The 14,507-nt window shown below is 45.0% G+C and overlaps 1 protein-coding gene across 1 annotated transcript; it reads left to right on the top strand.

The window, feature by feature from the left end:
• Positions 1-13,345: 13,345 nt before the first annotated feature.
• On the top strand, positions 13,346-13,978 carry LOC109162925 (cytochrome P450 71A3-like). The gene is made up of 2 exons (XM_019311633.1): positions 13,346-13,521; positions 13,696-13,978. The coding sequence occupies exons 1-2, from the start codon at positions 13,346-13,348 to the stop codon at positions 13,976-13,978; spliced, it is 459 nt and encodes a 152-aa protein (XP_019167178.1).
• The last annotated feature ends 529 nt before the right edge of the window (positions 13,979-14,507 follow it).

The following is a 14,507-nucleotide window of genomic DNA, read 5'->3' as shown; positions in this document are numbered from 1 at the left end:
CAATTGCTAATCCCTCCCATCTTGCCGTGATTGCTGCCACAACGCCATCTGCATGTTGCTTGTCCATCACGCCGTCGAAAAACAAACTGCCAACAACGTAGAAACAGACACGCCCGCAGTCGTAGAATCTTGAAGAACCAAAAACCAGTACGAATTACCGGAGTGGAACGCCGCTGAATCGAAAACCTTGGAAACCCAGGAGTTGAAAGTCGAAGAAAACCCTAGAAGACCTAGAGAAAAATGTTATCGTACTCTTTGAACCTATTCCCAGTAATTGAGTTCTTTAATTTTGCTTATTTAATACATATTTTCCTTGCTATTATCATTTAATTATGGTTCACACTTGTTTTAAATGTTTTATGGTGTTTGTTAGTGTTTTTGAACCATTGTAGGTCAATTCTATGAGCAAGGGAAGTTCAAGGATGAGTTTGGAGCAATTTTCGACAAGTTCGGGGCCTAGAGGACTCGACGCGTCGAGCCAAAGGCTCGACGCGTCGAAAATTTCCAGAATGTTTTGTGATCGAGACCTGCTAGTCTCGACGCGTCGAGACTTGGCTCGACGCGTCGAGCGTGCGCCGCAACAATTCTTCCGAAGTCGCCAGCTACAAAAGGGGCGTTGGCTTCAGCATATTCAATTCAAGATTCCAAATTCTAAATTCACACCTCAATTCCAAATCCCAATTCAACTTCAATTTTGAATTCCAATTCCAACTCCAATTAAAGGCGGCAATTTCTTTTAATTAATTATAGGAATTATAATTTGAGTCCAATTTTGTACAAGATTCCTATTTCATCTCAACTTTGTACCCACTATAAAATCCCTCCTTCCTCAACCCTAATAACAGACCGAGGGAGATTTGTAGAGTTCTTTGTAGACAAGAAAGAGAGAAATCAAGAGGCTCAAGTCGTCTTTGGAAGCAAGGAGGAAGCCAGGGAGATTTGGGAGAATCGCTTGGTTAATTCTTGTACTCTTCTGATGATTTGTAATCCTTTATTCATATTTGCTATGTATAATTTAGCCATGCTCGGCTAAATTCTTTAAGGATTTTTGGGTGAATTTGTTTATGAACCTATGTGCCTAGTTCGTTAATTTCTTAATATATTTATGTTTGGTTTTATGATTTGTGTTGCAATCTTGTTTTAATCTGTTGTTGTTGTTAGTTAAAGGCCTAAATTACTAGCTTCACAGTCATATTTGTGTCACCAATGGGAGTTGGGGCATAAATTAGGGCACACACGATTGCACCTAATGGTTGGTCCTTGGGAAAGGGGAACTTATTAGGGGAAGTTTATTCTAGATTATTGCTCATCGGGAGATGGTAGTAATTAGGAATAATTGAATGCTGATCTTTGATCTTATTGGGTGTTTAAGCCATGGGAGTGGAAATTCACTAGGAATAGAGATTACGGGAGTAATTCGATTCCACTTTGCATTCCCACACAAATCTTAATTCCAAACCAAATATTACAAACGTTAATTGGCACTAGGTGATTAAACATTGTGACCCCAAGAATCCTATTTTGCTCTATTGTCTACAAAACCTTGCTACTTATTTTATTCTGCTTGTTATTTTATGCAATCAATCCACCTTCAAGTTTTGTTCGGACTAGTTTCATATGAGTAACCTAGTAGCTAGTGATTAGTACCCCACCTCTCTGTGGTTCGACAACCCGAATACTCCGGGTATTATTTGTTTGCCCCAAATTACAGCAATCAGATACCATAACCAAGGTCAAACAGATCCAGGAAAGGATGAAGGCTGCCCAGGACCGCCAGAAGTCCTACGCCGACCAAAGGAGGAAACAAGCCGAATTCAACACCGGGGACATAGTCTGGTTGAGAATCTCGCCCACACAGGGGGTGATGAGATTCGGAAGAAAAGGGAAACTCAGCCCACGATTTATCGGCCCCTATGAAATCATAGAAAGAGTTGGGAACCTAGCCTATCGCCTCGCTCTACCCGTTGAACTAGAACGAGTACACAACGTATTCCACATATCCCAGCTAAAGAAATACGTGCACGACCTAAGCCATGTGCTTCAACCCGAGGTCGTGGACCTCGACGAGTCACTAGTATACGAAGAAAAACCCGTGAGAATCCTGGACACCAAGACAAGAACCACCCGACGTCGAGCCATAGAAATGGTGAAAGTCCTCTGGACCAACCATGGGACCGAGGAAGCGACATGGGAAGTCAAGGACACAATGAGGGAACGCTACCCCGAACTTTTAACACCAGGTAACTAAGAAGAAGTCACTCAACAAAGAACAAGCTTCGGGGACGAAGCTTCCTGTTAAATGGGGGAGAGTGTAACACCCCGTGTTACGATCCCTAAAACCAATTAATCATTTAACCAATTACCCAAAAGAAAGAATTAAATCACAATAATTAATTAGGAGAGGCCCACCATAGTCCATGGGCCCTTATCCCGAAACCCAATCCTTAGTCCTAAAAGGAATAGAGTTAGCAAACCTATAGTAATTAAGCCCTAAGTAAGACTCTTAGATATATAAATAGGGAACATAAGGTGGCACCTAGAACTCCCACCACAATAATCTCTCACCACACCAAGAATTCCAAGAATTCCCCTAGGAGAAATCAAAAAAGAAGAAAGCTTAAAGAAAGGTCCTTCATAGCCAAGGAATCAATTAAGGCTAAGAGGTAACCCATGTCTCAACAAAACCTATTTTTATAGCTATGATTCCCCCTTAGGATTTCCCATATTATTGTGTGTTGATGATTCGTTATATTGATAATTGGTGTTATGATTCCATTGATGTTCTTGATGATCTTGACGATGATAGGTTCTTGATAATTATGGTGTTCTGGATGAGTATGTGGCGTTCTTGATGATTATATGATGTTCTTGATAATTGTAGGAAGTTCTTGATATTCTCACCGAATCTTGTTATTAAAAGATGAATTGTGTTCTTGTTGATTTAAAAAGGGATTAGAACCCTAGGTTGTACCGTGAAACTCGTGTGGTATTATCCTTGGTGTATTGGGTGGGAATTCACATGTTTGGGTGTTAATTATGTTTAGGAAAGCATGATAGGATATGTGCCGCATGTTTCTTGATTATGATCCGTTAATTGTCTTCGTATTATTGTCAATTGCGTTCGAAAGTGTCTAAGCATGGTTTCGGGTTCCACTAAGGTTCCCGAGGCGTTTTTGGTAAGAAAGAGTCAGTGGGAGGTAGGGGACCCGCCACTTACCCGCGGCCAAGATGGGCAGTCCCGGCAGCGGGCACCCGCTGCCCGGAACAGTAACGCCGGCGGGCAGCCGGCGGGTGATCCCTCACCCACCAGCTACCCGCTGGAAAATACCCCAACCCGGGATTTTGGCTTCCCCGTTTGATGTCCCCTTGTCCCCCGTGGTGTCCTAACGGACCCCTCCCATCGTGCCTATGTCTAGTTTGATGTTCGGACACCATTCGTAGGTTGAAAGAGTCTTGTATGTTGCATGCTAGTTGAATGGGTATCCCGTTGGCCTAGGCATAAGAAGTATGAACCCCTTAGGACTATTCTTAGTGTCGATGACCACGCATAGGTTTCGTTATACGATTTCTCCCCCTTCCCAGTATGCTAATGTGGGCTGCCTGTACTTGCTATGTGTTATGTGTGCATGTTACCCCAATTTGGTTGCGATCAAATTGGTTATACGGGCAGTTGGATGGGTTGAGAACCATCCTAACTGTTAACCAGGCCGGTTGTGAACGGTCAGGTATATAAATATTATATAGGGCTGCGGTCCACCGTTTGGTTGCGATCAAACGTTTCTACATGAACTGCGGTTCATATTTCCTGGCTGCGGTCAGATGACATACTCTTGGGCTGCGGTCCACTGTTTGGTTGCGATCAAACTATGATGAGCTGCGGTTCATCGGTCGGTTGCGATCGACCCCTTCATATTGTGAGACGGGGCAGGGTGCTGCGGGGTCGTGTCAGAGCTATATGCGCTGACCCTCATGTATGGGCATGCGATTGGTCCTGTGGCGCCAACAAAGTGTGCTATGTGATGAGATGAGAAGGATCGATGTCATGGCTATTATGGAAATGTGACCATAGGACTCTTGCTAGTAAACTATACATGCCTAATTGTGATTATTGGTTGTGCTTAGCTATAACTGTGCCCTATGTTGAGAATTGTATATGCTTGATTATGACTGTTGATTGTGTGTACCTGTAACACCCCAGATTTTTAGGATATTTAAAACTTATAAAGTAAAGGTGAAATCTCATTAAATCCCAAAACATAATACAAGAGTATGGGGTGCTATGCCACACCTGAGCTAGAGAACTCAGGTGCACAGGCTAACTAACTAATCTCCTCAAATAGTATCAATACTAAATCATGGCACGCAGGCCAAAAGGGAAAAACTATCTAAGCTACGTCCAAGCTTCTAGCGCACTCCAGTGATCTACTCGTCTGTGCCTGAAAGCCAAATATATCTGTTCAGCGAGAGATGCTGGTAACCCACTCCAACGCGTTGAAATACAATATATATAGATATATATATAGATATATGAAAAGTCATTTTGAACATGAGGATATATCCTACGAACTCTAGCTTTTAAAACAGGGATACACTCTACAGATAGGGCTAAGCACAGACGGCAGTTATACCGAGCATATACAGTTTACAACAGGCAAGACAGATAAGATAAGCACAATTAATAATCATAACCCAACACATACAATCCCCGGTATAAATCTCATAGTCTCATCCCCAAGATACTCATAACAACAACTCATCCATACTTCATCACATAGCACACTTTGTTAGCGCCACAGGACCAATCGCATGCCCATACATTAGGGTCAGCGCATATAACTCTGACACGGCCCCGCAGCACCCTGCCCCGTCTCACAGCACGGAGGGGTCGATCGCAACCGACCGATGAGCCGCAGCTCTATATAATATTTATATACCTGACCGGTCTCTACCAGCCTGGTTAACAGTTGGGATGGTTCTCAACCCATTCAATTGCCCGTATAGTGGACCTTTGTCCTATATAATATTTATATACCTGACCGGTCTCTACCAGCCTGGTTAACAGTTGGGACGGTTCTCAACCCATTCAACTGCCCGTATAGTGGATCTTAGTCCTATATAATATTTATATACCTGACCGGTCTCTACCAGCCTGGTTAACAGCCGGTATGGTTCTCAATCCACCCGACTGCCCGTATAGCCCGATTGATCTCAACCAAGTCGGGGTAACATGCACACATAACACATAGCAAGCACATGCAATCCACATTAACACATTGGGAAGGGGGAGAAAACGTATAACAAAACCTATGCGTGATCCTTCACATACTAAGAATAGTCCTAAGGGGTTCATACTTCTTTCACCTAGGTCAACGGGATACCAATTCAACTAGCATGCAGTATATAAGACCCATACAACCTACGAACGGTACCCGAAAATCAAACTAGACATAGGCACGATAGACGGAGTCCGTTGGGACACCACGGGGGTCGGGGGAACATCAAACGGGGAAGCCAAAATCCCCAATTGGGGTGCAAACCAGCGGGTAGCCGGTGGGTGAGGGTTCACCCGCCGGCGGCAGCCATTCCGGGCAGCGGGTGCCCGGCGGGCAGGTGCCCGCCCGCCAGCTGCCCGCTGCCGGCGTTGCCTAAGAAGGCCGCGGGTAGGTGGCGGGTCCCCTACCCCCACCTACCCCCCACTGACTCTTTTCATCAAAAACGCCCCAGCAACCTTTGTGGAACCCGAAACCATGCTTAGACACTTTCAAACGCAATTGATAACACACGTAGACAATTAACGGATCAAAATCAAGAAACAAACGGCACATAACCTATCATGATTTTCTAAACATAATAAACACCCAATCATGCGAATTCCCACCCAATATACCAAGAATAATTCCATACAATACAACCTAGGGTTCTAATCAATTTTAAATCAACAAGGTCACGATTCATCTTCTAATATCAAGATTCGGTAAGAATATTATATAAACATCAGGAACATCCTACAATCATCAAGAACATCATATAATCATCAAGAACGTCATATAATCATCAAGAACACCATAATTATCAGGAACCTTTCATCATCAAGATCACCCATGGAATTATCCATCAATCATCAATAATAACACAAATCATCAATACACAATAATATGGGGAAATCCTAAGAAGGGAATCATAGCTATGAAAATAGGTTTTGTTGAGACATGGGTTACCTCTTAGCCTTAATTAATTCCTTGGCTATGAAGGGTCTTTCTTTAAGCTTTCTTGCTTTCTTGATTTCTTCTAAGGGGATTCTTGGAGCTCTTTGGGGTGGTGGAACGTTTATTGTGGTGGGGGGGTTTCTAGGTGCCTCTTAAGTCTCTTATTTATATAATTAGGTGTCCTAGTTAGGGACTAATATTATAGGCTTGTTAATTCTATTCCTTTTGGGACTAAGGATTGGGTTTAGGGATAAGGGCCCGTGGACTATGGTGGGCCTTTCCTAATTAATTATTGTGATTTAATTGTTTATTTTGGGTAATTGATTAAATGATTTAATTGATCTTAGGGATCGTAACACGGGGTGTTACACTCTCCCCCCCTTACGAGGGGCTTCGTCCCCGAAGCCCGGTGTGTTAATCCATTCTTTCACCCCTAGGCATCCCGCGTCTTGGCCTCCCGGTTAGGAATGTGGCCCCACGTTTTGCCTTAGCTGGGGTAGACTGGATTTGAGGTGGTGTTTGTGATAGAAGGGTTTTAGGTCTACCTCGGTTTCCTGCTCCTGGGCTGGACGCCCCGCGAGTGCCCAAGGTGGCCTCGATTGCTGCCACCCTCTGATCTAGCGCGCGTGTCGTACGGATCAAGGATGAGAACCCTTCCTCCATGATTTGGATTTGTCGGTTGAGTTGTGCGAGTATGCGCTCATTGATCGAGTTCTCGTTTTGCTCCCTGGGATTCCCCCTTGATCGTGGGTGTAACGACGGTCCGGGTTCGTCGTCCTCCTCCCAGTCCTCATTTTCCCCCGGGATCCCACAATCTTGCATTGCCCGCTTGAGTTTCTTGTTGGAGATGTCTAATTGGTCGACCAATTCTCTTCGTTCCTCCTCGGGTTTTTGGCAAATTTCCTCGATGGTGAGGTAGTGTCCCCCTTCGGTGTAGTAGATGTCGTTGCGGCGGAGATTCTGGGCATTAAAGATCATGCCGTTTGCGGTTTTAACCTCGGTGTGGCTTAGGTCCACCCCCTTTTTCTCCATGATCCAACTTAGGATCATCCCGTAGGGTAGGCTAAGTCGGTTGCTTGCTTTGCAAAACTCCACGTGTTTTAGCATGAGGGCCGGCAGGTTGAACTTGATTTTGTGTTTCAAGAAGTAGGCAAAGGTGCGCTCTAAACTCCGCACGTCCTTGCTTTTATTGTTTGTGGGCAAGAGGCTATCGGTTACAATCATAACCAATATCTTTTGTTCCGCTGATAGCCACTTCCTATTTGGTCGTGTGACCGCGGTGAATCCATCTTCTCTCCCGAGTAGGTACCCGAGATAGTCCTTGTACCCCGTGTTTTGGGTATCGATCCACCCCTTTCGGTCATAGCTTGACACACCCGTGGTGGTCAATTTCAAAAGCTTGGCCAAACGGCCTTCGGAAAGTATGATTTCCTTGCCGCGGACCTTGGTGGTGATTTCTAGCTTATCGCCCCTTTTGGTGGCTACAAGATGTTGATAGAATTCTTTCACCAATTCGGGGTACGTATCCCCCTTGATGGTGAGATATGTATCTAAAAGCCCTTGGTGTCTAAGCATATCAACCAATTCCGGAGAAAATTGGTCGGGTTCAAGGGCTTTACCTCCGATCACGGTGTAATCGGCGTTGCTCCACTCCGGGGTGCGGGTTCCGAGGGGCTTTTTCGGCATTGTGGAGCTTCTTTTGGTGGAAAATTATCCGGCGAACTTTCCGGTGGTTTTCCGGTGAGTCGGCGGCGACATGTTTTCTGGCGAGGTTCCCGGTGGCGTGGTGTTTGCGAGGGAGACGGCGGCTAGGCGGGTTCCGGCGCAAGGCGACGAGGGAGCGATGGCGAGGTGGCGACGTTGGGCAGTGGTGGCAGCGGGTTGCAGCTGGGAGTAGCGTGGGTGATGGTGGGGCGGTCGGCTTAGGCGGCGGCGCGGTGGCGTGGGCGGATGGATGGTGTTCGGCCGGTGGCGGCGTTCGGCTGCGCGTGGTCTGGTGGTTGGCGGTGGTGATTCGTGGGGGTGGTCGGACGAGCGGGAGAGGAAGGAAGGGAAGAGGGAGAGAGAGGGGGTGTGGAAGAAGAAGAAGAAGGGTTTTTGATTTGGGGATTTTTGTGGGTTTAGGGACTTGTAGGGATTTAAGAAGAAAGTGTTCCCTTGTGGTTTCAAGAAACACCCCTAGCCTAGTGGTCAAGACCTTGGTCTTGTAAGTAGGAGGTTAAGAGTTCAATTCTCATTGGTAACACTAGGTTTTTTGATGATGGGGCCCTTGTCTTTTCCTTATTTCGGCTTTTAGTGGTGAGGTTTGGTTAGTTTGTATAGTTTTAGTTCTATCCCCCCCGTAAATAGGACCGAATTTCGAACTAATCTTTTATTTATAATATTTCCAAGTAATTAAGCTAAGTAAGTAGTTCCACTACGATGGTGATTACAAGGAAATTGCCAACTTATCCTAGACAAAATTCGTTTTCTTGGCTTTCTCCCACGGGGTCTGCGTGGTCCTCGTCTTCTGGGGTTGGGTTTCCTTCATCGAGATTGTTCTCGTTCCCGAGGTCGGCTTGAGTGCGGCTCATGACGAATATTTTCCCAGGAGCGCTGTAGTTTCCTTGATGAGAGGTGCCCCCATGTTGTCCCATGGTGGTAGTGCGTGGTTTCTGGGGTTGGGCGCAATGGAAGGCCTTGTGTCCTTCTTCTCCGCAGTTGAAGCACCGCAAGGGATTGCCCATGCAATCTTTGCCTCTATGGTTCTTGTTGCACTTTGGACAAGGAAAGCTCCTGGTGTTAGCGTCGTTGTTCCCCAGGGGTGGCCTTTGGTTGGTCAGGTTACTCGGTCTTGTATTGGTGTCGCTTCTTGCTCTCTTTACTGGTGGTGCCCCTCCTCCGGGGTTCCTCTTTCGTATCTGCTCTTGGACCCCGCGTTGGAGTAGTTGGATTCGGTAGAGGTTAGCGGCACTGGAGTAGGCCTCGTTGAGAGTCCGTGGTCTGCTTACCACTAGTGCCTTTCGGGCTTCAAAGTTGAGGCCCGATACGAATCTTTCTATTTTGGTCACCTCGGTTAGGACTAGTTCTGGTGCGAAGCGTGCTAGTTCAAGGAATCGTTTGTGGTATTCCATGACGGTAGCTGCCCCTTGTTTCAGATGGAGAAACTCCTCGTACATGGATGCCCTCACGTGTGTTGGATAGAATCGCTCTCGTAGTCGCGTTTTGAGCTGCTCCCAGTTGAACCCCGGTTCTTGTTGGTAAGTGGGACCCTCGTGGATCCACCAGAGATTGGCCTCGTGTCCGAAGTAGAACGAGGCTATCTCCACGCGGCGTTCTTCTGGGCATTCCACTAACCTGAGAATTTTGTCAAGGGTTCGGATCCATTCCTCCAGGATCACGGGATCCTCTTCTCCTGAGAACGTGGGTGGTCGCTGGTTAGAGACTTGTCGGGCGAAGTCTGCGTTTGCGCTTGACGGAGGTGGTGGGGGCCTGTCGTTGCTGAGAGCCACGTCGCTAAGTGCTTGGGCGACTTGTGTTAGTTGTTGTAGCGTTTGGGTTAGGGGGTCATGCGCGACGGGTTCTGGAGTCCTTGATTGTCTTCTGTTGGGTGCCATGTTGTCGTCTTCCTGGGTCAATGTTTATAAGAACGTTAAATTGGGGCTTGATGTCCCTTTTTGTGATAACGGGGGAAAGTTTTCTCCAGGTAAGGGAGATTATGTGTAGGTTTCACAGTCTCACCGCGCGTCCTAAGATTCCTGAATCCTATGTTCCTAAATACTTAGAGTTCGAGCCTGTTGTCCGAAAGTCTGGTCTTAAGAGTCTTGTCCTAGGGTCAACTTAGGCTCTGATACCAACTGTAACACCCCAGATTTTCAGGATATTTAAAACTTATAAAATAAAGGTGAAATCTCATTAAATCCCAAAACATAATACAAGAGTATGGGGTGCTATGCCACACCTGAGCTAGAGAACTCAGGTGCACAGGCTAACTAACTTATATCCTCAAATAGTATCAATACTAAATCATGGCACGCAGGCCGAAAGGGAAAAACTATCTAAGCTACGTCCAAGCTTCGAGCGCACTCCAGTGATCTACTCGTCTGTGCCTGAAAGCCAAATATATCTGTTCAGTGAGAGATGCTGGTAACCCACTCCAACGCGTTGAAATACAATACATATAGATATATATATATATATATATATATATATATATATATATATATATATATATATATATATATATATATATATATATATATATAGATATATGAAAATTCATTTTGAACATGAGGATATCTCCTACGAACTCTAGCTTTTAAAACAGGGATAGACTCAACAGATAGGGCTAAGCACAGACAGCAGTTATACCGAGCATATACAGTTTACAACAGGCAAGACAGATAAGATAAGCACAATTAATAATCATAACCCAACATATACAATCCCCGGTATAAATCTCATTGTATCATCCCCAAGATACTCATAACAACAACTCATCCATACTTCATCATATAGCACACTTTGTTGGCGCCACAGGACCAATCGCATGCCCATACATCAGGGTCAGCGCATATAGCTCTGACACGGCCCCGCAGCACCCTGCCCCGTCTCACAGCACGGAGGAGTCGATCGCAACCGACCGATGAGCCGCAGCTCTATATAATATTTATATACCTGACCGGTCTCTACCAGCCTGGTTAACAGTTGGGATGGTTCTCAACCCATTCAACTACCCGTATAGTGGACCTTTGTCCTATATAATATTTATATACCTGACCGGTCTCTACCAGCCTGGTTAACAGCCGGTATTGTTCTCAGCCCACCCGACTGCCCGTATAGCCCGATTGATCTCAACCAAGTCGGGGTAACATGCACACATAACACATAGCAAACACATGCAATCCACATTAACACATTGGGAAGGGGGAGAAAACGTATAACAAAACCTATGCGTGATCCTTCACATACTAAGAATAGTCCTAAGGGATTCATATTTCTTTCACCTAGGTCAACGGGATACCAATTCAACTAGCATGCAGTATATAAGACCCATACGACCTACGAACGGTACCCGAAAATCAAACTAGACATAGGCACGATAGACGGAGTCTGTTGGGACACCACGGGGGTCGGGGGAACATCAAACGGGGAAGCCAAAATCCCCAATTGGGGTGCAAACCAGCGGGTAGCCGGTGGGTGAGGGTTCACCCGCTAGCTGCCCGCCGGCGGCAGCCATTCCGGGCAGTGGGTGCCCGGCGGGCAGCTGCCCGCCCGCCGGCGTTGCCCAAGAAGGCCGCGGGTAGGTGGCGGGTCCCCTACCCCCCACTGACTCTTTTCATCAAAAACGCCCCGCGAACCTTTGTGGAACCCGAAACCATGCTTAGACACTTTCAAACGCAATTGATAACACACGTAGACAATTAACGGATCAAAATCAGGAAACAAACGGCACAAAACCTATCATGCTTTTCTAAACATAATAAACACCCAATCATGCGAATTCCCACCCAATATACCAAGAATAATTCTATATGATACAACCTAGGGTTCTAATCAATTTTAAATCAACAAGGTCACGATTCATCTTCTAATATCAAGATTCGGTAAGAATATTATATAAACATCAGGAACATCCTACAATCATCAAGAACATCATATAATCATCAAGAACGTCATATAATCATCAAGAACACCATAATTATCAGGAACCTTTCATCATCAAGATCACCCATGGAATTATCCATCAATCATCAATAATAACACAAATCATCAATACACAATAATATGGGGAAATCCTAAGAGGGGAATCATAGCTATGAAAATAGGTTTTGTTGAGACATGGGTTACCTCTTAGCCTTAATTAATTCCTTGGCTATGAGGGGTCTTTCTTTAAGCTTTCTTGCTTTCTTGATTTCTTCTAAGGGGATTCTTGGAGCTCTTTGGGGTGGTGGAACGTTTATTGTGGTGGGGGGGTTTCTAGGTGCCTCTTAAGTCCCTTATATATATAATTAGGAGTCCTAGTTAGGGACTAATATTATAGGCTTGTTAATTCTATTCCTTTTGGGACTAAGGATTGGGTTTAGGGATAAGGGCCTGTGGACTATGGTGGGCCTTTCCTAATTAATTATTGTGATTTAATTCTTTATTTTGGGTAATTTATTAAATGATTTAATTGATCTTAGGGATCGTAACACGGGGTGTTACAGTACCCCTATTTGTCGCGTCGGTTCCCTGATTTGAAAACTAGAGTTTCTTAGGATATATCTTCATGCTTCGAAATGACTTTTCGTATATCTATCTATATATATATATATATATATATATATATATATATATATCTATATGTATTGTATTTCAACGCGTTGGAGTGGGTTACCAACATCTCTCGCTGAACAGATATATTTGGCTTTCAGGCACAGAAGAATAGGCACGGGTGCGCGCTAGAACCTCGGAGCGTAGATGTAGATAGTTTACTTTTTGGCCTGCGTGCCATGTTATGCATTCTCTTTGTTAAGGATATTAGCTAGTTAGCCTGTGCACCTGAGTTCTCCAGCTCAGGTGTGGCATAGCACCCCGTACTCTTTGTATTGTGTTTTGGGATTTAATAAGATTCTACCTTTATTATATAAGCTTCAGAAGTTTAAAAATTTCGGGGTGTTACATCTGCAGTGATGTTCCGGCCTACGGAGAGATGGAGGACCTCGTCGGACAAGGAGTATATCCGCAGAGAGAGGATCAATTGATCCTGTTGCACCCACAATTTGTGCGCCGGATTGGGGAGAGGTCCCGTGGTGGTGCCGACAGTCGCGGATTCACCGGCGGGGACGGCGTCGCTGATAGTCGACGGCGGGCAGGGTGTGTTGCGTTCGCCAAAAGAGAAATTTTTGGGAGGTGAGCAGAGACAAGGGGATTTGCGGTGGCCAAAGAGGGAGAACCGGCGGCGGAAACCGTTCTATCGGATGAATTGACCAACATTTAGGGTGGGGAGGAGTTTTGCGGTGGTGTACGGTGGAGAGAGAGAGAGAGGATCGGGAGCCTAGCTGATACCAGATTAGAGATTGTAATTCAAAACTGTTACAAACTGATAGAGATTACAGAGATTAAAAGATAACAACACTAAAAGCTCCGGACTAATAGACTAGTCTAAGTCTACTAATATGCTACTTCAATTCGGCTCCGTGCCGGTCCTCGTGGCTTCCTCTTCTGACGTCGCTAGAGAGATCATGAAAGACCACGACTTGATCTTCTCCGACCGCCCCAAATCCAGCATTACCGACCGTCTGTTATACGGCTCCAAGGATGTTGCCTTTGCCCCCTACGGCGTGTACTGGCGGTAAGTACGAAGCATTTGCGTGCTCCACCTTCTTAGCAACAAGAGGGTGCAGTCCTTTGGCAACGTCAGAGAAGAGGAAACACAATTGATGGTCCAAAAGATCAAACAATCATGTGGTTCCCCTATAAACTTGACTGATATTTTATTGTGGCTTTACAATAATATAATATGTAGGGTGGCTTTGGGGAGAAAGTACTATAGTGTGGAGCATGGGCGAAACGACGAGACGGCGACAAAGGATATCATGGGTTTGCTGGATGAATATATTAAAGTATTAGGGGTAGTAGATATAGGGGATTACAATCCTTGGCTTGCATGGGTGAATAGAATTAATGGTTTTGATAGAAGGGTGGAGAAATTGGCTAAAGAATTGGATGAATTCATTTTGGGAGTAGTTGAAGAGCACTCGGAAAGTAATGGGCTACCATGTGACAGCCGGCACCCACGTGCTTGTTAATAGTTGGGGAATTGGAAGAGATCCAACAATATGGGAAAACTCTGAAATGTTTAAGCCAAAGAGGTTCTTGAATTCTAATGTGGATTATAAGGGAATGGATTTTGAATTGATTTCATTTCGAGCTGGGCAGAGGAGTTTCCCTTGCTTGACTTTAATTTTGGGGTTACTACGGTTGAGCTTGCATTGGACGTGAGTTTGATTTTTTATTGGGAGGGAGAAGAAAAATTGGATATGAATGAAGGAATTGGTATTACATGTCACAAGAAAATTCCTCTTGTTGTAATCGCTATTCCATAGTTAACTAGAGTACACATTTGCCCTAGCTAGTATTAAATGACTTTTCAATTTGACATTCTAAATGTCATATACTGTAGTAATATTTCGCCATGCATGCATGGTTCTAATGGATTTTTTTTTATTTATATAAAAGACTTAATTCATTAAATCAGAAGTCAAATATATATAATCTCAGCACACAGTGATGTTGAAACTGACGTTGTAACACAAACGATCTGTAACGCGGTTCGGG

The sequence above is a fragment of the Ipomoea nil genome, unplaced genomic scaffold (genome assembly GCF_001879475.1).
Source record: "Ipomoea nil cultivar Tokyo-kokei standard unplaced genomic scaffold, Asagao_1.1 scaffold2965, whole genome shotgun sequence".
NCBI lineage: Eukaryota > Viridiplantae > Streptophyta > Magnoliopsida > Solanales > Convolvulaceae > Ipomoea > Ipomoea nil.
The sequence above is the reverse complement of the archived record's forward strand: the minus strand, read 5'-3'. Positions and strand labels throughout refer to the sequence as shown.

Coding starts and splice junctions, on each gene's coding strand:
- LOC109162925 (XM_019311633.1), top strand. CDS start 13,346: ATGCTACTTCAATTCGGCTCCGTGCCGGTCCTCGTGGCTTCCTCTTCT. Junction 13,522..13,695: donor CCCTACGGCGTGTACTGGCG/GTAAGTACGAAG, acceptor TATAATATGTAG/GGTGGCTTTGGGGAGAAAGT.